Source organism: Protomyctophum bolini (assembly GCF_963924005.1).
Source record: "Protomyctophum bolini genome assembly, chromosome: 23".
Classification (NCBI taxonomy): Eukaryota; Metazoa; Chordata; class Actinopteri; order Myctophiformes; family Myctophidae; genus Protomyctophum; species Protomyctophum bolini.
In genome coordinates, this window is record NC_137884.1 from 8,505,479 (window position 1) to 8,532,105 (window position 26,627).

The following is a 26,627-nucleotide window of genomic DNA, read 5'->3' on the forward strand; positions in this document are numbered from 1 at the left end:
GGGTTCCCACACCCGTTTCCATGCCAAGGACCGCCAAATTGTTTCTGTGCAACTAGCTACTGTATAGGGGGATGAACGCAACGCAGCACTCTTTACAGCATTTATGTATGTTACTGAGCTTGTATATCTGCTAATTTTTAAATAACGGTAACAAATGTAGCTGGGGACCCCCCCGGAACCTCCCCGAGTACCCCCTGGGGGTCCCCGGACCCCACGTTGAGAACCACTGCTGACTTTACACGTACAGCTGATTAGTCTAATCAGCTGTGCGTGATTCAGTCAAAGTGGGTTTGCCCCCTGAATGTGCACACACCCAGTGATGTTTGTAAACAAGATACCCGATAGCCTCGGGCTGCTGCTGGGCGGCTGCTGCCCCATTGTGAAATGGCTTAAGTAGCTTCAAATAATTGCCCGATAACGTGGTACTTGTTTTTAAATGAATGCGAGAACAATGGCTTTAAATATAGCATGATAACTTTCCAGGAATAGAAAGCCTGCAGTTTATATTACCTCAGATTCCCCATTGATGATGTCACATTTCTGAACTGTCCAGAGCCCTCCCCTGAGTAAAATGGTATCATATTATCATTATGAGCATTAGTGAGGAACAAGTATATGAAGATAGGTTGAAAATGGTCCTTTAATGGCCAATCTACAAGCTAGATATATATACACTGTATATATTTTTTGCAGTCGCTCCTTTTCAAAGTGTGATTCCCCCAAGCAGGCTGTATAAGCTTTATATTTTGTTAAACATAATTGTATTAGGCCTACGGTAGGCTATATCGAGCCCTAACTGGTTGTATTACGTATTGGGCTGAAACCTGGCCCTAATGTGTCAATAGCGTTGGCCCCCGTCGGGCCTGGCTGGCCTGCATGGTTGCAGACCTCTAGTAAGGGGCTGTCCTCAGCTGGCTCTGCTCTCAAGGCGTTTGCCAACTCTTGCTTTAGAAAGTTCTCCAGACTCTTTCCGGAGCCATGAAACATAACGGTGCCATGATGGTAAACAGTCCCTGTTACTACAACACATTCTGAGTTATATTCATTCACTATGATTAGAGTAACATTGTTTTTTTATTATAGTTTCCGTCAGAGGTCAGAGACGTTTTCCTTGTGTGTGTCTGGAGTTAATCGCACAAACTTCATCCAGACTGATCGGTACCAGATAGCGGAATTTTGGCCGCATTACTGCCAAAGGAAATGACGTTGATGCTTTACAAATCCGTTTACTTTCTCCGTGAATGAAACGAGTGTTGCGATTGGTAGAAAAATAACGTATCCAGGGGAAATTCGTCCGACAGATGTTCCGGCCCGACACTTCCGGCAGAACACTCTCGCTCAGGCTTTTCTCCTTGCTGAGGAGTAAGGCTGGGAACGAGGCTACAGTAGGCCAAGGAAGACAGTCCACCCCAAATGTCAGACAAAAGAATTATGTCTGCACACTGGCTCCATCAGGAATTTTCAAGAGACAATAACATTGAAAGCAGCAATAATAAGAGTGGTGCTGAGAGCAGTGTGTAGACTTGCTCCACAAGCGTCCAATGCTTTTCTGCCTGTATGCGACTCTGCGCCCATCAAGACACATTTTGGTGTCTTCACTCTTGAGACATTTTAAGAACAGAACAGAACAGACGAACAAAGGCCAGAGCTTCCCGTTCAGACTTTATTCTGTCAACAACCATAAAACAAAACAGCAGGCAGCAAATTTAACTTCGGGACATTTTTCTGATGCTTTATCTGTCCGACTCGTCCATGTCAGTTCTAACATTCAACATGATCAACATTACAATGAACAAATGGCAAGTAAAAAAAATAAATCATCTCTAAACCCAAAACTAAGATGTACAACCCTGAGATGATCACATGCTGTAAAAACAAGTTATTTATACTGCGTCTGAAGACATCGTACGTGCAAATAAAGTAAAAATAAACCTTCATAAATGTTGATTTTCAGTTGAATCAGTTAAATATGATTATTTACTACGTATATGATACTATGCATCAACAAAACTAACTATTACACATATAGATAGCTAAATCTTGAATGCACATTTAACATGAGCGTAGAATAGACTTCAACAGGACTTAGAGGCGGTTCATTTTTACACTCTGTTAAATTAACAGTCCAGACTTTACAATGCATCAATAGTATAACTACATGTACCAAAACTAGAATTATTATAAAACATTTTAGACAGACCTGAATTCAGAGAACAGTGGCTACATCTGCAGTTATGTGATTCTGAGTAGTACCGTAAGTAGTTTGGCTACAGCCTACAACCTACTGTACGTACTGTATATTGTGTGCCACACATTGACACAGAAACTACAGTAAAACAAAATACAGTAAATAGACTTTATAAAAGAAATAAAGACCAAGTAGTGTACAGTGAAATAGGCTTTACAGTGGCTATATTTCAGATGTATTATATAGGCAGTAATACTAATGGGTTAACACCATTACTCTGTATTTTCACATACAGTACTTCTGAGCTATTCCAAAAGGTCAGTTTGAACAAAGTATGTACAGCTGTTGTACAGTACTAAGAATCTATAATGACGTATGGAAAGCGAAGGAGGTTTATTATCAAGTTGTCAAACTCAAGTTAACATAACTATGAGAAAGCCATAGAATTACACCCAACTTCAAGCATTAGGCATCCACGTTCAGATGAAACAAATCTCACTGTAGCACTGAAGTTATTTTGGATGCGTTTTGGGAGTTTAGACAAGAGTTTAAGGTTCGTGGTCAGGGTTTAGGTAGGAGTTAAGGCACAGGTGTTGTGGTTAAGACAAGAGTTAAAGGGTAAAGATATGGGAGTTACAGTATAGGTTTAGTATTCAAGATCAGCGTTAAGACGCTAAACATGATTCTTCACCGTGTATCATTTTGGGTGTGGGGTCTAAGCTGTGGTTGGCCCATCCTTCCTTCCAATCTGACAGTAGAGAGTCATAGCAAACGCCATGCCAAAGATCTACACACACACACACACAGGACAAACACAAAACACACACACATCGGTAAATCAGACTGATCAGTATATAAAAGTCAACGGAATTAAAAGTTAAAGTTGTCACTCTAGTTGAGCAGCTACTAGTGCGTGTGTGCGTGTGTGTGTGTGTGTGTGTGTGTACGCACCAGTAAGATAGCGATGGCGAATGCGATGCCGAGGACTACCACCATCTGACTCTTCAATGACTCAATGATGAAGGTCGAACACGGCTGAGAACAAACACAATCTACAATGAGCTTTCATTCTCTCTCTCTCACAGTCTCTCCCTCCACCTCTCACTACCTCTCCTTACCGTAGCGTAGACGTTCATGCCGCCGACCACCTCACACTTTTGTTCCTTGTCTTTACAGTCACAGGAATCAGGAACGGTGCCAGCCCAGTCCTTGGCGCCTTCCACCAAACCACAACACTTAAACTACACACACACACACACACACACACACACACACAGGGGTATTAATGACACAAATAGGTGTACCTTTGACTACAGTCTGGAAGAAGCATTCCTTAGTACCACTACCAAATGCTACAAGATGCAGTCTTATAGCTCGCTCCTCTTACAGCTTATAGTTACACATGTAAACAGCTTGTGTTCATATGGAAGCCTTGGTCAGTGGTTCCCAAACATTTTAATTTCAAGGTTTTTGGTATGCATTATGCCACAGATTCCGTTAACTTAAAGAGCGTTCAAATTAAACCAAATGGACCTTTAATAACATACCATTTGTACACTCCGAGTTACAGACCAGGAGCCAGTTGCACCACCTCACACAAAGTTCAAACTTAGCCTAGAGCCCTAGACTTAAGCCATTTAGGACTGAGGTCGATTCTAAAAATGCCTTCTAAATACTATAAATTCCATATAAAAATTCAAATATGAATTCAAAAATTACAAAAATATTTATGCTGCCAATATACTGTATGTAGCAAAACCAAAACGGGCTCCCGTCCAGAATGGGTTAAGTAAGCTACTAAGCTTAGTGTGAGCTGGTGCAACTGTGCAACCTGTAGGTATCAATAATGTAGCTGGGGAATGCCTGGAACACCTGGGGGTCCCCGGAGCGCACTTTGAGAATAAGTGGCCTAGGTCCTGTCAACAGATTGGTTGTCGTTTGGTTGTTATTAAGGCTCTGCATATGGTAAAACTAAGATTATGGATGGCACATTTGGAGTATCTAGGTGCCGTTTTCTGTATCCAATCCATAGATTCTTACTCTCATGCTCTGTGTTCCACCATACATCTGCTTCTGCTGCCATCTATGTTCAAGAATACTTCATATATGAGCATACGGTACAGTAAATTGAATGCGTTACCTCCTCTTCAAACTTCTGAAGATCTGTCTGGACATCAGCTGGCTGATCCTTCAATGGAAGAAGTTTATTCAGGCCCTCCTTGGCCCATTCCATAGCCTGCGCGCACACACACACACACACACACACACAGAGTTTAGTTTGATGATTATATTAACTAACAGCATCATAGGAACGGTACGGTACCCTGGTTAAGTATCCTGGTAACCATACCCCACCCGTTAACAGCATTTTGTAAAAGTACCCCGATAACAGTACCCTAGCATACAGTATCCGGGTGACATATTACACACATTCAATTTAAATAATATTTGTTGCCCAACAATCAAAGATCATCTCATCTTCTGGCTTCACAGCCGATATAACTTCAAAAAGGAATGTGAGCACACGTCTCAATAAAATTGGCCCCAGCCATTCAGCTGTGTCCCGGCCAGCCATAGCTGAATTGGTAGAGAGGCTGGCTGCAGTGCCTGGGTACTTTAACCCATTTTGGGCGGGAACCCCTTTTGGTGTTAGCTATTGAAAAATAGCAGCTCTACAAGCTCATAGCGCGCCACTCGAGCTTGTAGGTCTGCAACTTTTTTTTAAATCGATGTAGAAGACATTTTTTGAATCTGATCTCAGGTCAGAATGGGTTAAGTGTTTGGCACGGCCACACAAATGCATGCAGCACACAAATGTCGGCCGGAGCCGTCCTTAACGCTGACGCTGGGAAGAGCTCCGGCCCAGACGTTCATGTGCTGCTGCCGCCCATAACGACCTCAAAAGGACCGGAAGTGAGAGCAGGTGATCTTTTCGTTTTGCAGGCGATAGAACCAGGGAAAAACTGCATCTTGCATGAGAACGGGAAAAACGGGAAGTGTGACCTTGTCCTCGTAGACGGCTCCGAGGATCCCTGCAGCCACGAGGAGGATGAAGATGAACAGCAGGCCGATGAAGAACTGCAAACAAAAGAAAAAAAGATTCAATACCAGCAAATGTAAGAAGACCTGTAGACTGGGCTGGTAAAAAGGTTGTGTGAGTGCATGTTCAAGGTTCATACCAGCAGTAGTAGACAGCGGTTCTCCCGGATGGCTCCACAGCAGCCCAGGAAGCCCAGCACCATGATGATGACCCCGACAGCTATCAGCAGGTCCACGCCCGGTACCGCCTCATTGGTTATCTACACACAAAAGGGGCAGGATTACATCAATGACTGACAGGCAACACACGACAATATGTCATGTGACACGTTAATATGTCTTGTCCGTTTGTCAAGTATTGTATAGAAAAGGATAGCACAGACGTCCTACACCGTGACCATATAGACACACTGAGAGGGAGGCAAACCGCCACGCCGCCTGAAGTTCAGTGGAATGCATTGAACTCAATGAAAGCCGGCTGGACAAGAATAAGCAAGCTTTTTAAATTGATTGCAACCTTTGTCAGATAAATCGGTTCCATTTTCTGTTATTGTAGGGAAAGCTTTCACTACAAATAGCCGCAACACTTTGTAAGCTTGTCGATCTGCTATTTTCCCCACAATACAATGCTGGGGTTTAACTCATGCATTCCTTCTAACTTCTGACTCCGGTTTGCCTCCCGGTGTCTGACGACTGCCGATGCCAACTGGAGTTGCAGGAACCATTTACGAGACCTTTCTATCCTATACGCTTGCTTTAAAATAACCCCTGCCGTCCGTCATGTGACATTAGTTCGACAACTCACCTTGTTTGAACCTCTGCTGACCTTGAGATAGATGGACACAGCTAGGATGATGCAACCGCTCACCTAGAGAGACAGACGGGGAAGATGAGTGAGACAGAGACGCACGCACAGAAAGAGACACCACTACTACCATTGTCCAAGACAATCACATGAGCATACTTACAAACACACAATGGTACTCAAATACATTAACACTTTAACATAATAAGAAAGGCATTGTCAAATACATAGAAAGTAAAGGCATTTAAAAAGAAAGAAAACAATCAGCTGAGAATTTATGATTGAGAATGAAAGATTGAGTCATTAACGTGTTCTCTTTTGATAAGACTGTCAAATTCATACTTGATATATCAAATTCACATTATATCAGGATCACGCTGGTGACACCTAGTGGAAGCAATATGTAACAGTAGTTTTGCTGTCCTACGGTTAGTGTAATCTCTCAAGACAGATTCAGAACTCCACAGAACTCCACAGCTGAATCTGTCGGCTATCTGCATACATAATATGGGCAATGTACATGTTACATCCATTATCTCAATTATACTAAAATCATGATGTTGCTGCTACGTACAGTACAATGCTTATTTTAAAAAGACACCAGTTGCAACTGAATCATTGGTGCGGTTTGGGCTTAAAATGTATTCATTCAGCTCTCATCCAGTGAGAGAGAGACACACACAAACAATAATGAGACCAACTGAATAAATGGAAGGATCATCAACTCGACTTTGCCAGTGAAAATATGGTCCCAAAACCCAACCCTAAAACTATGCCTAAACTTATTTCTAATCCTATCCTCAGTAAAACAAATACAAGACCGCCCCAGTGATGAGTCACATGTATAATTCATCTTTCACAACAATCAAGACGAATCATTATGATATTAATTATTTAATACACACATCACATAATGGAGGGGTGGACCCACACTCAAGAGTGAAGAACATGACAGTGAAAATGGACCCCCCCCACCACACACACACACACACACACACACACACACACACACACACACACACACACACACACACACACCATTAGCATTACTATGATACTATCTGTTCCCAGAAGCTTTGTTAAGAGGGTTTAGGAAGATAAATCTCTCTCTGGCTGTGTGGTCTTGTTTGCTTCGTAAGAAGACAAGAAAAATGAGAACTTTTTGTAGTGCATCTTGGTCAAATTATAGTGTAGTTACTGTACATCACATGATTACAGTGGAAGTTTAAACAAATTATCTTAACAGTTGTTGGACTCTCCTTAAACTAATGTTCCATGGAGGTTCAAGGGAAAAGCAGTTGGGAAAGGAACATTTTCTTTAGAGCCTCAGTCTCTCACCGACTCTGACCACTCCACATACTGGTCATATTTATAGTTTTAGTCAGTCACTAAGGTTGACTAGCAACACTTAACCTCTTAAATTTACACAAAGCACAGCACCGCTGTTTTAAACACACTGACAAGTACAACCAGTCTGTCCGCTACAACTAGTCTGTCCAGTACAATAATTGAGCAGTTCCAAACCCGTATTTGAGGGCTAAGTGCTTAACCACCGTTCAGCCACTGAATAAATACAGAGACAGTTCGGTGGTTGGCATGACTAAAGTATGAAATTAAAACATCAACCGTCCACTTTGATACAACTTTGTTCGCTGTGAAAGTCACTCACATCTTTAAGAGTCTACTCAAACGTTTAGGATAGCGCGTCGCAGTCCCCCTTTCGTGACGACAAAAAAAAATTCTGCATTTATTTAAAGCCAAACTCAGATGGTGACAAATCATGACAATATTTACATTTTCTATTTTTGGGCCGAACGAATAATAAGTCAACAACGTGCTTAAGTCAACAACTGTGCTCGACTCCAAGGCACCGTTCACTTCAGATTTCCGAGGGGCGCTAGCTCCTCCTATGTCCAGCTTTGAGAGTGTGTGTATGTAAACACAAACATTGAACAATCAATGGACAGCTTTGAGTGTTTTGTGTAAACATTGTGTAAACACAAACATTGAAGATGAGGATGCAAATTGTGATTGGCCAGAATGAGATGATTTATGATGATAAGAGCACCCCTCACTTCAAACAGGTGTGTGAGGCAGCATCAATCAGTCACGGGATTTTGTATTTTTCTGAAAAACATTCCGGTGTCATGAATGGAGGGAGGTGATGTTAACTAAATGCGTTTGCTGCTGCAATCATAAAATCTATTCTAGAATACACTACAAACGCCGTCTTTCCTACATTTTCTCCCTCTCAGCTTTTCTTATGTCAGTCTCCGACACCTATATCTCCTTCAGCTCCTACTGTCTTTCTCTCCTACACCGTCTCCCCCTCAGCTTTCCTACGGTCTGTCTCTCCTACACCGTCTCCCTCTCAGCTGTCCTACTGTCTCTCTCCTACACAGTCTCCCTCTCAGCTGTCCAGTCTCTCTCCTACACAGTCTCCCTCTCAGCTGTCCTACTGTCTCTCTCCTACACAGTCTCCCTCTCAGCTGTCCAGTCTCTCTCCTACACCGTCTCCCTCTCAGCTGTCCAGTCTCTCTCCTACACCGTCTCCCTCTCAGCTGTCCTACTGTCTCTCTCCTACAGTCTCCCTCTCAGCTGTCCTACGGTCGGTTTCTCTCCTATGGTGCGTCGACTACACCGTCGTCTCCCTCTCCGCTTTCCTACTGTGTGTCTCGGAATCAAACAATGTACCGGTATACGATTCCTCTCACAGACAGCAAATTCATGTTGGGTAATATTACAACTTTCCGCAAGAGAGATTAGTTGTAAACATGCAAACCACACACACACACGTCTTGACTTTGTTTAAATCCAACAGTGTAATGGAAAAACAGCTTCCAGACACACCTTTAATTGCAGCGATGACTCAATAGAGATGTATGTGGGTGGGACGTGTGTGGGTTACTGAAAAGGTCTTGAACCAGCCGACAAAATAAACATTGACACTACACACGGTTTCATCTTATCTCGGGGAGGGGGGGGGGGGGGGGGGGGCAGGTATTACTGTGAGGGCCAGAACCAGTTCTAGCGGTACAGCTACATTTTGAAAACAATGTGCCCACACCCCTACTCCACAGTCCACATCCACACACATTGTGGGTTTAAACCTTGGCTGGAGTCTGGCTATAGCTTGCCTGAACTGTAGGCCTGGAGAATGTAATCATATGCATCACTAGGCAGAGATCTCTCATTGTCTGGCTACTTGAGACTGTCTAGGCCTGTCACAATTACATAATCACCTACAGTAACTGCAAATTATTTGAGAATAATCACACCACTACTTAAAAAAATATTTGAAGTATAATGATTGAATATGTTGGTCATTGTATCCATGTTTTCGGTTGTCTGTGGTACGAACAGCTGCAATACCGCTGGGTGACTTAAAGTGGAACTGTTGGAGCCTAAAAGGGCGATTCATACTGAGCACTATATAGCTATAACTGCAGCCAGTCAGCAGTGTTTAGCAGCCTACACTGCTCAGTTCACACGGGTGTGATTTTAATATTACTCCTACTCAAACACAACATCATTGTCTCTGCCAAGCCGAAGGCGTGGCCGAGACTATGTCGTGACATCAGTGTGATGTCAGTACTTGGGTGCCAGTCTGAAGCTGTATGGAACCCCATATTTGGTTATGGCTGATCAATAAGGGTAGGCCTGGAAGATAAGAGCTGCACCGAGTGTCCCTTGGTAGTTCTGATAACGCTCGCCTTGATGACCGATCGATCATTGTATTGAACAAGAGTTACCGGTTCCACTTTCTTAGAAATGCCTCGTGTATATATCGGCAAGCTTAGCCATCATGTCCGGGAAAAAGACATCCAAAGACTTTTCAGTCGCTTCGGCAAGTTACTGCAGATTGACCTGAAAAATGGATACGGCTTTGTAGATTTCGAGGACAACCAAGACGCCGACGAGGCAGTGTACGAACTGAACGGGAAGGAGCTGTATGGAGAGAGAGTGGTCATCGAACACGCCCGAGGCCCACGGAGTGACCGGCATGCGTACGGCGGCGGCTACAGAGGAGCACGCGGTAGGGGCTACAGCAGCAGACGACGACCACACGGCGGGAGGGAGAAGTACGGGCCCCCCGTGCGCACGGAATACCGCCTCATCGTGGAGAACCTGTCCAGCAGGTGCAGCTGGCAGGACCTGAAGGACTTCATGCGGCAGGCCGGCGAGGTAACCTTCGCTCACAAGGAACGAACCAATCAGGGAGTGATCGAGTTCAGATCCCGCCAGGACATGAAGCGAGCCATAGAGGAGCTGGACGGCACCGACATCAAGGGGCGGCAGATCCGTCTGGTCGAGGACAAGTCTCAGTCTCGGCGCCCTCGCCGCTCTCGTTCCAGAAGCAGGTCCAGGTCTCGTAGCCGGCGTCGCGCCTCTCGCAGCAGGAGCAGGAAGTCCCGTTCGAGGTCCCCGGCCTATCCGGAGAGAAGACACGAGAGACGTGCCAAGACGGCCTCAAAGTCTCCTTCTCCCAGCGAGGACCGTCGGCCGGTGAAGTCCCCACCGGCCAGGTCAGCCTCTCCCTCCCCTTCCAAGTCCCCTTCCAGTAACAGATCAGCGTCCCAAGACTGATCGCTGTTCCCAAGACGGACCGAGCACCGCATTGTTCCCAAGACAGACCACCGCTGTTGTGAGGTACTTAAGCAAAAGGAGAATTTGTAAAGACTAAATACAGTAGCAGTTCACCATAATCAGATACATTTAAAAGCTGCAATACATAACTTTTTAGTGAATAAAGCGTTATTTTGAGTAGAGTACGTTAATTCAATATAACTAAGGATTGGATTAGCTGGGGTTATGAGTCCATAACTCTGATATCCCCCCCTCTGGTCATTCATTTTTTAACCACCATAGGGGATACATTTTATCCCTGCTTCTGGTCAGACTCAATTAAATACATGCATTTCCTTTTGGGAAGTGTATTGTAGACTGACATTTTTTTATATTGTTTGTTTGATATTTGATATCACAATTTAACAATTTCAAAATAAATGTTCACCACCAATCCATATTTTGGGTAAAGAATTAATAATTTTCAAATGTCCTTTTTATTTCAGAAATAGCGAAGTTAGCTAGATCCCCGGACGTCTGTCTTTTACAAATTGAACCCCGACTACACAACTGCAGTGGTCAGGTGTTGCTCTTCTGCTGAGATATTTAACCCATTCTGACCGGGCACCCATTTTGGTGTTGGCATCATGTTATGCTTTAGCTATTGAAAAATAGCAGATCTACAAGCTCATATCGCGCCACCGAGTGGCGCGATACGAGCTTGTAGGTCTGCTATTTTTGAAAAATCGAAGAACGACTGCCATTTTTAGAATCTGATCTCAGGTCAGAATGGGTTAATCAGACCAGTGTGTGTCCAGTGGAAACCTCGTATGAATCTGATCTCAGGTCAGAATGGGTTAAATCCAGTGGTTGAGTAATGAGGAGGACCACTACTGGATGACAAGGAATGGCATGAGACTCAATGGAATAATTCCTGCCTTGCCAAACACGTGTTCAACAGTACAAATGTAGGTGCTTGCACGTGGATTCAGATCTCAGGTAGGACATGCAAATTCTGTATTCCAGCTTTAATATTGACTGGTGTACCTTTAGATTGACAGATTCCATCTCCGTATAGTAGTTTCAAGACATGTACTGCGTCCGCTTGTTGTTATGTAATGATTTCTCCTCCACAATAGCGTTGTAAAGTATGTCCGTCTTGTACACACTGCCGGTATAGGCCACAGAAGTACCTCCAATCGTTTTATACTTTTTTAAAAATTTAATTTACATTTTTATAATGGAAGTCAATGGGGCTCTGGTTGGGCTGAAACCTTTCCCACGTTTAGAGGCGTACATCATAGATATGTCATATACACTGACATCTCAGGCTGGTCACATGACATCTGAGCCCACACTGTTCCCATTGGGAATCAGTTTGAGGGGTGCTAGCTCCTCCTATATACAGCTTTTGTCCGCTCACGTGACAAGTCTCATATTTGCCATTGAAAGGAGAATTTTACGTCATATGTAGACGAGCAAATCGGCTAACCAATCACAGATTCAGTTGATTATGTATAATCTAATCATAAGAGCGCCCTTCACTTCACAGGGGTGTGATTTTTTTTCATACAGCACACATTTAACCGACATGTTTAAATGGGAAGTTGTAGAAGCATCATTTGAAAACACAGAGTCACAGTGAAATGCATGTTTGGAGGCGAGTTTAACCTTTCCTTCCTGACATCCATCGACTTCCTCAAAGCTTGTGAATTTGGCACAAAATGGCTGTTTGGCACAAAATGCCACACATCATGAATGCAGTGAGTGATTTGTAGGACACTTTGCACACACATTCCCACATTCTCACTAAGCCAAGGAATAGCCTCCATCCCAAATTTTAAAATCTCGTGGTGGTGCTAGAACTGCCCATTTGACATTTTGTCCAATAACCGTACTTTTTTTTCTCCCCCAGAACTCGGTACACATTATCTCTGAGGTCATGTGTTTGATAAGTTTTATTTTTATGATCCCATCCCAAATGGCTAGGACCAAAGTTGGGCCCTGACTAAGCAACCCGGCGTGGCGGAGACCTGTGCTCTAAGAGCACACTTTTCTAGTTTCCTCTTATATTTAAGTTATTCGTTATATCTGCCATGTGGAAGTTGTGTTCACAAAGACAATGTTCCGATGTTCAATGACAAAAACACACGTTCTTTCAGAAAACCTTTCTATACCATTGGTTCTCAACCTTTTCCATGTCAAGGACCCCTGGAAATATCTGTATTTAGCTGCGGATCCCCATCTGAAAATATGTCGTTCTAGGGACCCCCCAGAAGCAAATATTTGAGTTTAAAACATCGTCTCTGAAAGAATATATATATATATATATATTCAAAGATTTGCCACATTTAAGATTTAAAAGGCAGATCTACAAGCTCGTAGCGCAGCACTCGGTGCCGCACTATGAGCTTATAGATCTGCCATTTTTCAATATCTAAAGCATAACTTAATGCTTATAGCACCAAAAGGGGTACCCGTCCAGAATGGGTTAATCATAAAGTAAAATGATGACATGATCGTAACAGCCCTAACAACGTGTGTCATGAGTATGACCGCCAGATAGAAGACACAAGGGTATGATGTCTCATAGCCACTATAGGACAGCAAAACGCCTTTTAAACACTATCTAATCTGTATACACAGACGAGTCAGTCTATCTATCTGTTTACAATGTAAACAATATAGATAAAGCACAGATAATGAAAGTGGAACTGATACAACCCGTTTTATTAATGGAGGACCACACGCACGTAAACTGGACAATCAGTCACAGTTCATTAGGTCACTATGGGACTTATACTACCACTCAATGACACACATTTCTTGGTCTGTGGTAAATGACAGGGGAAACCCACATACTTAATTAGTGTGGTTGCCCTAAAGGGGCAACCAGACTCTTGTATCTCTAACACTTTATTCACGGTTATTAGTGTGGTTGCCCTAAAGGGGCAACCAGACTCTTGTATCTCTAACACTTTATTATTAGTGTGGTTGCCCTAAAGGGGCAACCAGACTCTTGTATCTCTAACACTTTATTATTATTCTCTCCACTACTGGAGTAAGACAAAGTTTGTAAGACAAAGTTTGGCGCCCTACAACAACAAGAAGTTTTGACTGCACGCACTTGAGCCATATGTCAAATTGACCGGAAAAATCGGGAATCGAGCGCTTGTACTGTGCGAAGAGAAATGTTGTATATTTTATTTGATATGAATTTATTAGTGAATTAAATTTCCCCATTGACATGAATGGGGAAATGCAAAAAAACACATTCAAGTATTTTTCCCTCTGAGACTGTAAGCACTATAGTTACAAAACTTGCAGGGATATTTCCTAATTATCACTAAAATTATTTAAAAATATACTTTTTTAGGTCGGCCTCATGGTGGCGCTATAACATCCCACTTTACCTTTTGGCTCATAACTCTTGAACCGTAGGTCGTAAAATCAAAATTATTTTTACCATGGATTCCTTGGGTCATGACGCATCTCCCGGTATAGGCCACGCCCTTTTCCGCCATGATGGATTTTCCGCCATTTTGTATTTTGTCCAAAACACACTTTTTGCTTTTCCCACTACAGATTTTGTCCAAATGTCACAGAAATCGGCACACGTGACCTCTGGACCCACACGATTAAAAAAACCGACTTCAGACTTTCGATAGTGCGTGTCGTTCGGCCGTAACCGTCGTCCGAAGTCAGTAGGAGGGGCCTATATCACGAAAAACGCCATAAATCACGCACGGAATGTCCAATCCATCCGAAATTCGAATCGCGTGTCCGGGGTGGTTCGTTCGACCGAGTTCCGAAAGCAATTCCATTTTCATCCACAGGGGGCGCCGCAAACGCGATATATGTAACCGTCTGTCGGGAAAACATGAATTTCGGGGGTCACATCCCCTCAGAATGACTTACACGCGACCTGAGACGTGACTCGAAACCGTTGCAGGCCGGCGATATCAGCGGGAGGGGTATATATGTGAGCCGCCGCGGCAACCACACTCTGCAATTTTTCAAAATTGCGACCTTTCTAGTTATTATTCTCTCCACTACTGGAGTAAGACAAAGTTGTAAGACAAAGTTTGGCGCCCTACAACAACAAGAAGTTTTGACTGTACGCACTTGAGCCATATGTCAAATTGACCGGAAAAATCGGGAATCGAGCGCTTGTACTGTGCGAAGAGAAATGTTGTATATTTTATTTGATATGAATTTATTAGTGAATTAAATTTCCCCATTGACATGAATGGGGAAATGCACAAAAACACATTCAAGTATTTGTTCCTCTGAGACTGTAAGCACTATAGTTACAAAACTTTCAGGGATATTTCCTAATTATCACTAAAATTAATTAAAATAAAAAAAAATTAGGTCGGCCTCATGGTGGCGCTATAACATCCCACTTTACCTTTTGGCTCATAACTCTTGAACCGTAGGTCGTAAAATCAAAATAATTTTTACCCTGGATTCCTTGGGTCATGACGCATCTCCCCATATAGGCCACGCCCTTTTCCGCCATGATGGATTTTCCGCCATTTTGAATTATGTCCAAAACACACTTTTTGCTTTTCCCACTACAGATTTTGTCCAAATGTCACAGAAATCGGCACACGTGACCTCTGGACCCACACGATTAAAAAAACAACTTCAGAATTTAGATAGTGCGTATCGTTCGGCCGTAACCGTCGTCCGAAGTCAGTAGGAGGGGCCTATATCACGAAAAACGCCATAAATCACGAACGGAACGTCCAATCCATCCGGAATTCGAATCGCACGTCCGGGGTGGTTCGTTCGACCGAGTTCCGAAAGAAATTCCATTTTCATCCACAGGGGGCGCCGCAAACGCGATATATGTAACCGTCTGTCGGGAAAACATGAATTTCGGGGGTCACATCCCCTAAGAATTACTTACACGCGACCTGAGGCGTGACTCGAAACCGTAGCAGGCCGGCGAGATCAGCGGGAGGGGTATACATGTAAGCCGCCGCGGCAACCACACTCTGCAATTTTTCAAAATTGCGACCTTTCTAGTTAGTGTGGTTGCCCTAAAGGGGCAACCAGACTCTTGTATCTCTAACACTTTATTCTCTCCACTACTGGAGTAAGACAAAGTTTGGCGCCCTACAACAACAAGAAGTTTTGACTGTACGCACTTGAGCCATATGTCAAATTGACCGGAAAAATCGGGAATCGAGCGCTTGTACTGTGCGAAGACAAATGTTGTATATTTTATTTGATATGAATTTATTAGTGAATTAAATTTCCCCATTGACATGAATGGGGAAATGCAAAAAAACACATTCAAGTATTTTTCCCTCTGAGACTGTAAGCACTATAGTTACAAAACTTTCAGGGATATTTCCTAATTATCACTAAAATTAATTAAAAATATATTTTTTTAGGTCGGCCTCATGGTGGCGCTATAACATCCCACTTTACCTTTTGGCTCATAACTCTTGAACCGTAGGTCGTAAAATCAAAATTATTTTTCCCCTGGATTCCTTGGGTCATGACGCATCTCCCTATATAGGCCACGCCCTTTTCCGCCATGATGGATTTTCCGCCATTTTGAATTTTGTCCAAAACACACTTTTTGCTTTTCCCACTACAGATTTTGTCCAAATGTCACAGAAATCGGCACACGTGACCTCTGGACCCACACGATTAAAAAAACAACTTCAGAATTTAGATAATGCGTATCGTTCGGCCGTAACCGTCGTCCGAAGTCAGTAGGAGGGGCCTATATCACGAAAAACGCCATAAATCACGAACGGGACGTCCAATCCATCCGGAATTCGAATCGCACGTCCGGGGTGGTTCGTTCGACCGAGTTCCGAAAGCAATTCCATTTTCATCCACAGGGGGCGCCGCAAACGCGATATATGTAACCGTCTGTCGGGAAAACATGAATTTCGGGGGTCACATCCCCTCAGAATTACTTACACGCGACCTGAGACGTGACTCGAAACCGTAGCAGGCCGGCGAGATCAGCGGGAGGGGTATATATGTAAGCCGCCGCGGCAACCACACTCTGCAATTTTTCAAAATTGCGACCTTTCTAGTTATTATTCTCTCCACTACTGGAGTAAGACAAAGTTTGTAAGACAAAGTTTGGCGCCCTACAACAACAAGAAGTTTTGACTGCACGCACTTGAGCCATATGTCAAATTGACCGGAAAAATCGGGAATCGAGCGCTTGTACTGTGCGAAGAGAAATGTTGTATATTTTATTTGATATGAATTTATTAGTGAATTAAATTTCCCCATTGACATGAATGGGGAAATGCAAAAAAACACATTCAAGTATTTTTCCCTCTGAGACTGTAAGCACTATAGTTACAAAACTTGCAGGGATATTTCCTAATTATCACTAAAATTATTTAAAAATATACTTTTTTAGGTCGGCCTCATGGTGGCGCTATAACATCCCACTTTACCTTTTGGCTCATAACTCTTGAACCGTAGGTCGTAAAATCAAAATTATTTTTACCATGGATTCCTTGGGTCATGACGCATCTCCCCGTATAGGCCACGCCCTTTTCCGCCATGATGGATTTTCCGCCATTTTGTATTTTGTCCAAAACACACTTTTTGCTTTTCCCACTACAGATTTTGTCCAAATGTCACAGAAATCGGCACACGTGACCTCTGGACCCACACGATTAAAAAACCGACTTCAGACTTTCGATAGTGCGTGTCGTTCGGCCGTAACCGTCGTCCGAAGTCAGTAGGAGGGGCCTATATCACGAAAAACGCCATAAATCACGCACGGAATGTCCAATCCATCCGAAATTCGAATCGCGTGTCCGGGGTGGTTCGTTCGACCGAGTTCCGAAGCAATTCCATTTTCATCCACAGGGGGCGCCGCAAACGCGATATATGTAACCGTCTGTCGGGAAAACATGAATTTCGGGGGTCACATCCCCTCAGAATGACTTACACGCGACCTGAGACGTGACTCGAAACCGTTGCAGGCCGGCGATATCAGCGGGAGGGGTATATATGTGAGCCGCCGCGGCAACCACACTCTGCAATTTTTCAAAATTGCGACCTTTCTAGTTAGTGTGGTTGCCCCAAGGGGCAACCAGACTCTTGTAAGTGTAACACTTTATTATTATTCTCTCCACTACTGGAGTAAGACAAAGTTGTAAGACAAAGTTTGGCGCCCTACAACAACAAGAAGTTTTGACTGTACGCACTTCAGCCATATGTCAAATTGACCGGAAAAATCGGGAATCGAGCGCTTGTACTGTGCGAAGAGAAATGTTGTATATTTTATTTGATATGAATTTATTAGTGAATTAAATTTCCCCATTGACATGAATGGGGAAATGCAAAAAAACACATTCAAGTATTTTTCCCTCTGAGACTGTAAGCACTATAGTTACAAAACTTTCAGGGATATTTCCTAATTATCACTAAAATTAATTAAAAATATAATTTTTTAGGTCGGCCTCATGGTGGCGCTATAACATCCCACTTTACCTTTTGGCTCATAACTCTTGAACCGTAGGTCGTAAAATCACAATTATTTTTACCCTGGATTCCTTGGGTCATGACGCATCTCCCCATATAGGCCACGCCCTTTTCCGCCATGATGGATTTTCCGCCATTTTGAATTTTGTCCAAAACACACTTTTTGCTTTTCCCACTACAGATTTTGTCCAAATGTCACAGAAATCGGCACACGTGACCTCTGGACCCATCCGATTAAAAAACCAACTTCGGAATTTCGGTAGTGCGTGTCGTTCGGCCGTAACCGTCGTCCGAAGTCAGTAGGAGGGGCCTATATCACGAAAAACGCCATAAATCACGAACGGAACGTCCAATCCATCCGAAATTCGAATCGCACGTCCGGGGTGGTTCGTTCGACCGAGTTCCAAAAGCAAATCCATTTTCATCAACAGGGGGCGCCGCAAACGCGATAAATGTAACCGTCTGTCGCGAAAACATGAATTTCGGGGGTCAAATCCCCTCCGAATGACTTGCGCACGATCTGAGGCGTGACTCGAAACCGTAGCAGGCCGGCGACATCAGCGGGAGGGGTATACATGTAAGCCGCCGCGGCAACCACACTCTGCAATTTTTCAAAATTGCGACCTTTCTAGTTATTCACTCCACTACTGGAGTAAGACAAAGTTTGGCGCCCTACAACAACAAGAAGTTTTGACTGTACGCACTTGAGCCAGATGTCAAATTGACCGGAAAAATCGGGAATCGACCGCTTGTACTTTGCTAAGAGAAATGTTGGATATTTTATTTGATATGAATTTATTAGTGAATTAATTTTCCCCATTGACATGAATGGGGAAATGCAAAAAAACACATTCAAGTATTTTTCCCTCTGAGACTGTAAGCACTATAGTTACAAAACTTTCAGGGATATTTCCTAATTATCACTCAAATTAATTAAAATTATAATTTTTTAGGTCGGCCTCATGGTGGCGCTATAACATCCCACTTTACCTTTTGGCTCATAACTCTTGAACCGTAGGTCGTAAAATCAAAATTATTTTTACCCTGGATTCCTTGGGTCATGACGCATCTCCCCATATAGGCCACGCCCTTTTCCGCCATGATGGATTTTCCGCCATTTTGAATTTTGTCCAAAACACACTTTTCGCTTTTCCCACTACAGATTTTGTCCAAATGTCACAGAAATCGGCACACGTGATCTCTGGACCCACCCGATTAAAAAACCGACTTCGGAATTTCGGTAGTGCGTGTCGTTCGGCCGTAACCGTCGTCCGAAGTCAGTAGGAGGGGCCTATATCACGAAAAACGCCATAAATCACGAACGGAACGTCCAATCCATCCGGAATTCGAATCGCACGTCCGGGGTGGTTCGTTCGACCGAGTTCCGAAAGCAATTCCATTTTCGTCCACAGGGGGCGCCGCAAACGCGATATATGTAACCGTCTGTCGGGAAAACATGAATTTCGGGGGTCACATCCCCTCAGAATTACTTACACGCGACCTGAGACGTGACTCGAAACCGTAGCAGGCCGGCGAGATCAGCGGGAGGGGCATACATGTAAGCCGCCGCGGCAACCACACTCTGCAATTTTTCAAAATTGCGACCTTTCTAGTTATTAGTGTGGTTGCCCTAAAGGGGCAACCAGACTCTTGTATCTCTAACACTTTATTCACGGTTATTATTCTCTCCACTACTGGAGTAAGACAAAGTTTGGCGCCCTACAACAACAAGAAGTTTTGACTGTACGCACTTGAGCCAGATGTCAAATTGACCGGAAAAATCGGGAATCGACCGCTTGTACTTTGCTAAGAGAAATGTTGGATATTTTATTTGATATGAATTTATTAGTGATTTAAATTTCCCCATTGACATGAATGGGGAAATGCAAAAAAACACATTCAAGTATTTTTCCCTCTGAGACTGTAAGCACTATAGTTACAAAACTTTCAGGGATATTTCCTAATTATCACTAAAATTAATTAAAAATATTATTTTTTAGGTTGGCCTCATGGTGGCGCTATAACATCCCACTTTACTTTTTGGCTCATAACTCTTGAACCGTAGGTCGTAAAATCAAAATTATTTTTACCCTGGATTCCTTGGGTCATGACGCATCTCCCCATATAGGCCACGCCCTTTTCCGCCATGATGGATTTTCCGCCATTTTGAATTTTGTCCAAAACACACTTTTCGCTTTTCCCACTACAGATTTTGTCCAAATGTCACAGAAATCGGCACACGTGATCTCTGGACCCACCCGATTACAAAACCGACTTCGGAATTTCGGTAGTGCGTGTCGTTCGGCCGTAACCGTCGACCGAAGTCAGTAGGAGGGGCCTATATCACGAAAAACGCCATAAATCACGCACGGCATGTCCAATCCATCCGAAATTTGAATCGCATGTCCGGGGTGGTTCGTTCGACCGAGTTCCGAAAGCAATTCTATTTTCGTCCACAGGGGGCGCCGCAAACGCCATAAATGTAACCGTCTGTCGCGAAAACATGAATTTCGGGGGTCAAATCCCCTCAGAATTACTTACACGCGACCTGAGGCGTGACTCGAAACCGTAGCAGGCCGGCGAGATCAGCGGGAGGGGTATACATGTAAGCCGCTGCGGCAACCACACTCTGCAATTTTTCAAAATTGCGACCTTTCTAGTTCTCTCCACTACTGGAGTAAGACAAAGTTTGGCGCCCTACAACAACAAGAAGTTTTGACTGTACGCACTTGAGCCAGATGTCAAATTGACCGGAAAAATCGGGAATCGACCGCTTGTACTGTGCGAAGAGAAATGTTGTATATTTTATTTGATATGAATTTATTAGTGAATTAAATTTCCCCATTGACATGAATGGGGAAATGCAAAAAAACACATTCAAGTATTTTTCCCTCTGAGACTGTAAGCACTATAGTTACATAACTTTCAGGGATATTTCCTAATTATCACTAAAATTAATTAAAAATATAATTTTTTAGGTCGGCCTCATGGTGGCGCTATAACATCCCACTTTACCTTTTGGCTCATAACTCTTGAACCGTAGGTCGTAAAATCACAATTATTTTTACCCTGGATTCCTTGGGTCATGACGCATCTCCCCATATAGGCCACGCCCTTTTCCGCCATGATGGATTTTCCGCCATTTTGAATTTTGTCCAAAACACACTTTTTGCTTTCCCCACTACAGATTTTGTCCAAATGTCACAGAAATCGGCACACGTGATCTCTGGACCCATCCGATTAAAAAACCGACTTCGGAATTTCGGTAGTGCGTGTCGTTCGGCCGTAACCGTCGTCCGAAGTTAGTAGGAGGGGCCTATATCACGAAAAACGCCATAATTCACGAACGGAATGTCCAATCCATCTGAAATTCGAATCGCACGTCCGGGGTGGTTCGTTCGACCGAGTTCCGAAAGCAATTCCATTTTCATCCACAGGGGGCGCCGCAAACGCGAGAAATGTAACCGTCTGTCGGGAAAACATGAATTTCGGGGGTCAAATCCCCTCCGAATTACTTACACGCGACCTGAGGCGTGACTCGAAACCGTAACAGGCCGGCGAGATCAGCGGGAGGGGTATATATGCGAGCCGCCGCGGCAACCACACTCTGCAATTTTTCAAAATTGCGACCTTTCTAGTTAGTGTGGTTGCCCTAACAGGGCAACCAGACTCTTGTTTTACAAAGACAAAGTTCGTAAGACAAAGTTTGGCGCCCTACAACAACAAGAAGTTTTGACTGTACGCACTTGAGCCATATGTCAAATTGACCGGAAAAATCGGGAATCGAGCGCTTGTACTGTGCGAAGAGAAATGTTGTATATTTTATTTGATATGAATTTATTAGTGAATTAAATTTCCCCATTGACATGAATGGGGAAATGCAAAAAAACACATTCAAGTATTTTTCCCTCTGAGACTGTAAGCACTATAGTTACAAAACTTTCAGGGATATTTCCTAATTATCACTAAAATTAATTAAAAATATAATTTTTTAGGTCGGCCTCATGGTGGCGCTATAACATCCCACTTTACCTTTTGGCTCATAACTCTTGAACCGTAGGTCGTAAAATCAAAATTATTTTTACCCTGGATTCCTTGGGTCATGACGCATCTCCCCACATAGGCCACGCCCTTTTCCGCCATGATGGATTTTCGGCCATTTTGAATTTTGTCCAAAACACACTTTTTGCTTTTCCCACTACAGATTTTGTCCAAATGTCACAGAAATCGGCACACGTGATCTCTGGACCCATCCGATTAAAAAACCAACTTCGGAATTTCGGTAGTGCGTGTCGTTCGGCCGTAACCGTCGTCCGAAGTTAGTAGGAGGGGCCTATATCACGAAAAACGCCATAATTCACGAACGGAACGTCCAATCCATCCGAAATTCGAATCGCACGTCCGGGGTGGTTCGTTCGACCGAGTTCCAAAAGCAAATCCATTTTGATCCACAGGGGGCGCCGCAAACGCGATAAATGTAACCGTCTGTCGGGAAAACATGAATTTCGGGGGTCGAATCCCCTCCGAATTAGTTACACGCGACCTGAGACGTGACTCGAAACCGTAGCAGGCCGGCGATATCAGCGGGAGGGGTATACATGTAAGCCGCCGCGGCAACCACACTCTGCAATTTTTCAAAATTGCGACCTTTCTAGTTCTCTCCACTACTGGAGTAAGACAAAGTTTGGCGCCCTACAACAACAAGAAGTTTTGACTGTACGCACTTGAGCCATATGTCAAATTGACCGGAAAAATCGGGAATCGACCGCTTGTACTTTGCTAAGAGAAATGTTGTATATTTTATTTGATATGAATTTATTAGTGATTTAAATTTCCCCATTGACATGAATGGGGAAATGCAAAAAAACACATTCAAGTATTTTTCCCTCTGAGACTGTAAGCACTATAGTTACAAAACTTTCAGGGATATTTCCTAATTATCACTAAAATTAATTAAAAATAATATTTTTTAGGTCGGCCTCATGGTGGCGCTATAACATCCCACTTTACCTTTTGGCTCATAACTCTTGAACCGTAGGTCGTAAAATCAAAATTATTTTTACCCTGGATTCCTTGGGTCATGACGCATCTCCCCATATAGGCCACGCCCTTTTCCGCCATGATGGATTTTCCGCCATTTTGAATTTTGTCCAAAACACACTTTTTGCTTTTCCCACTACAGATTTTGTCCAAATGTCACAGAAATCGGCACACGTGACCTCTGGACCCACCCGATTAAAAAACCGACTTCGGAATTTCGATAGTGCGTGTCGTTCGGCCGTAACCGTCGTCCGAAGTCAGTAGGAGGGGCCTATATCACGAAAAACGCCATAAATCACGAACGGGATGTCCAATCCATCCCGAATTCGAATCGCGTGTCCGGGGTGGTTCGTTCGACCGAGTTCCGAAAGCAATTCCGTTTTCATCCACAGGGGGCGCCGCAAACGCGATAAATGTAACCGTCTGTCGGGAAAACATGAATTTCGGGGGTCGAATCCCCTCCGAATGACTTACACGCGACCTGAGACGTGACTCGAAACCGTAGCAGGCCGGCGAAATCAGCGGGAGGGGTATATATGTGAGCCGCCGCGGCAACCACACTCTGCAATTTTTCAAAATTGCGACCTTTCTAGTTCTAACTCTTACAGAGATCTGAAATGTGTGAAAATGAAGCCTTCTAGTGAGAGCATTTTATAAGTTAATAATGATATTGACGTAAACACCCCAACATCAAGAAGGAATCTTTAAACGGCTCTAATGCAACAATGGCCACTATAACACAAATCGGCTGCATCCAGTTAGTATTGATTTACTGTCATAAATAATTATCTGCCTGACTCCTCTGACAAACACTGAGCAGCCACACACACACACACACACACACACACACACACACACACACACACACACACACACACACACAACTTGTCAGTTTAAAGGTGCGGTAAGTGATACATTTGCTAACAACACAATAGTTTGTTATAATCTATAGCACTGCAGCTATAGAGTTCAGTAACAGGGTTCTCCACATCTCTCTCCAGCTCTTTAATGAAGAAAACACACATTTCCTGGTGGGAGTGGGACACCAATTTCATCCAAAGTTGAGAGAATCCATTTATCAGTTTAAAATGTATAGTGTTCCAGTTCCAATTTGAAATTGGTATCCTCACCTGTATTTTCTGATTACACCTGTTACTCAAACATTAGCAACGATTCTTGGACGAATTGGAATATACAGTAGTAATTTAACAAGATATCAAATACAGCAGCTTTAATTATAAAATCTATGTTTTTAGACACCTTGTATTCAAATTAATTATAAATGAACCCAGCTGCTAATTTCACATAAATTTGTGCACCAACCCAACAGAATCAGCTATCAAGATGTTCAACCAGCCAATAGTGGAAAAACAGGTTCTTGACAAACTAACACCACACCAGTGACCATCCTGTGCGTGATCATTGTTACTTTGATGATTGCAACATACAAGCGGAAAATTGCCCAAGAGTAAACATCTTTCGTTTTGGTTCCTCAATATTGTAGCAGCAATTCTTTCACAAGAAAGAAGATGCAAAGTAGGTAGATTATGTATGAGCAAACTAAGTATCTGGTAGCCTATATGTGCATGGTGTAAACACTGACCAAAGTGGGTATAGTCACTGTCCACAAAACACCATCCATGACACATAAATGCACACAAACAGAGGCTTTGTGTAATACCAAGTCAGTGTTTTATCAACAAGTTAAACAACGGAATAAGCTTCACTAGTATCACTTCCTGTTCAGCATATTTTTTTTTAAAGACCTATGAATGTGGGCTTGGATGTAAGGCTCGTCCCACAAAACAACCACGCCCTGATTCCACTGTCCAGATAGGAAGTCAAGTCAGTGATTATTTTACGTATTTACAAATACGTAAAATAATAATAATAATAAATACAACAGCACATTCTCTGGGACATATTCCAGTTCATAAAATCAGGTCGAAATTCATCTCCAAACCTAAACATGAACGCACAACGTTGAGGCAAGGCATCCACTATCAACTTACATTCCATTCCATCGAGTAAACTGGGAGGTAGGCTATCATTCTTAAAGTAAAACATTCCAAAAATCTCTGTATCTGTTGTAAGTAAGCCAAGCCAGTTGCATTTGAACACTGTAATTCAGTTTAATGACATATGGAACCCGAGCGTCCCTACTCTGGGCTAGGGTAATAAGGGAAGTAAGTAAGCATGGTGACTGTGAGTGGTTGGATAGATTTGATTTATGTAATAATAAGGTTAACCGGCTGTTACCCAAAAGAAAAACTCACCCAAAAGAGGAAGTTGAAGAGGAACAGAAGATACTTGATGCATTTATTCACAGCCATGGCTCTCTGTCGTTCTCTGCAGGTGTTCTAAGCTCCTCTCTAGTCAGGTTCTGATGGCAGAATGGAATGATGGCGTCAATGAGTATCAAGACAAGAAGAATAGGTGTAGGTGTAGAGAGAGGGAGTGTCTGAGAGCGAGGGGGAGGGATAGAGAGAACACAGATGCCTCTGGCTCTGCACCACACACCCAACCTAAACCAATTTACTATTCCACCTGTTTTCTCTCCTCTGCCTCTGACATTCTTTTCTTCTGATCTATCATACCACTCTACTGTAGCTCCCTCCCTATCCAAACGAGAGAGAGACACACACACACACACACACACACACACACACACACACACACACTTCGTAAGTTCGTACAATATAGATGAGTAACATATAACCACTAAAATACACTTTAATGTAAACTGGACCTGCAGCTTTTACAGCTGGGACATTAAATAACATATGACAATAGCTATGTGTGTCAATTATAGCCTATTGTGATTACCATGCATGACTGACACCTGTTGGTGCTATTAGTATACAAAAACACTAGAGGGCGATGCAAGCATGTCTGCGGTGATGCAAAAAATGATAAAAGCTAGAACGACGTTTAGTAGGCTACTCTACTAGCCTACTACACCATCATAAACACGGATTTTATTCTATAAAAAATATTTCTCATCAAAATTGGGAGCAAAAGTAGGCCTACAGCAATACATGGCAACTCTTATTTCATCATGACTTCACACAAAAAAGGGGGCTCTATCATATTTAAAAAATATATTCCTAAAAAAAAGAAATGGAGCTGGGAAGTTGGAACTTCTCCTTTGGTCCACCTGGCCATTCCTAGGACATGTGAGAATGGTCCAGTTGCAAGGCAATTAAGGCAATGCAATTTTATTTATATATTACCTTTGCAATTCAAATTAAAGTGCTTTACAGAATAAAATCAAATACAGAGTACAACAATGCACTTTAAAAATGCATAAAGATTATAATAGATAGGCTATACACTTAAAATAAGATAAAGGAGCATATACATTAGAACAAATAATCCCACCTTTGATTAAAAAAAGAAGAAAAAAGGGATAACACAGAGCTCATTTAAATCCCAGGCAAGACCTAGCTGTTAATTATTAGACATCATTAGATTAGAGGCGATGTTAAATAAATATGTTTTTAAATAGGA

The 26,627-nt window shown here is 42.9% G+C and overlaps 2 protein-coding genes across 2 annotated transcripts; one reads left to right on the forward strand and one right to left on the reverse strand.

Moving 5' to 3' along the window:
- Positions 1-1,649: 1,649 nt before the first annotated feature.
- LOC308310758 (tetraspanin-8-like) lies at positions 1,650-25,508 on the reverse strand. The gene is made up of 8 exons (XM_080757165.1): positions 25,394-25,508; positions 6,033-6,095; positions 5,368-5,487; positions 5,192-5,266; positions 4,329-4,424; positions 3,307-3,429; positions 3,140-3,223; positions 1,650-2,975 (listed from the first exon to the last, which is right to left on the reverse strand). Exons 1-8 carry the CDS (start codon positions 25,448-25,450, stop codon positions 2,904-2,906), a joined length of 690 nt encoding a protein of 229 aa, XP_080613291.1. The 5' UTR covers positions 25,451-25,508; the 3' UTR covers positions 1,650-2,903.
- On the forward strand, positions 9,804-10,619 carry LOC308310564 (serine/arginine-rich splicing factor 6-like; the record flags this gene model as incomplete). Its single annotated transcript, XM_080756951.1, has 1 exon — positions 9,804-10,619. The coding sequence occupies one exon, from the start codon at positions 9,804-9,806 to the stop codon at positions 10,617-10,619; it is 816 nt and encodes a 271-aa protein (XP_080613077.1).
- Positions 25,509-26,627: the final 1,119 nt, after the last annotated feature.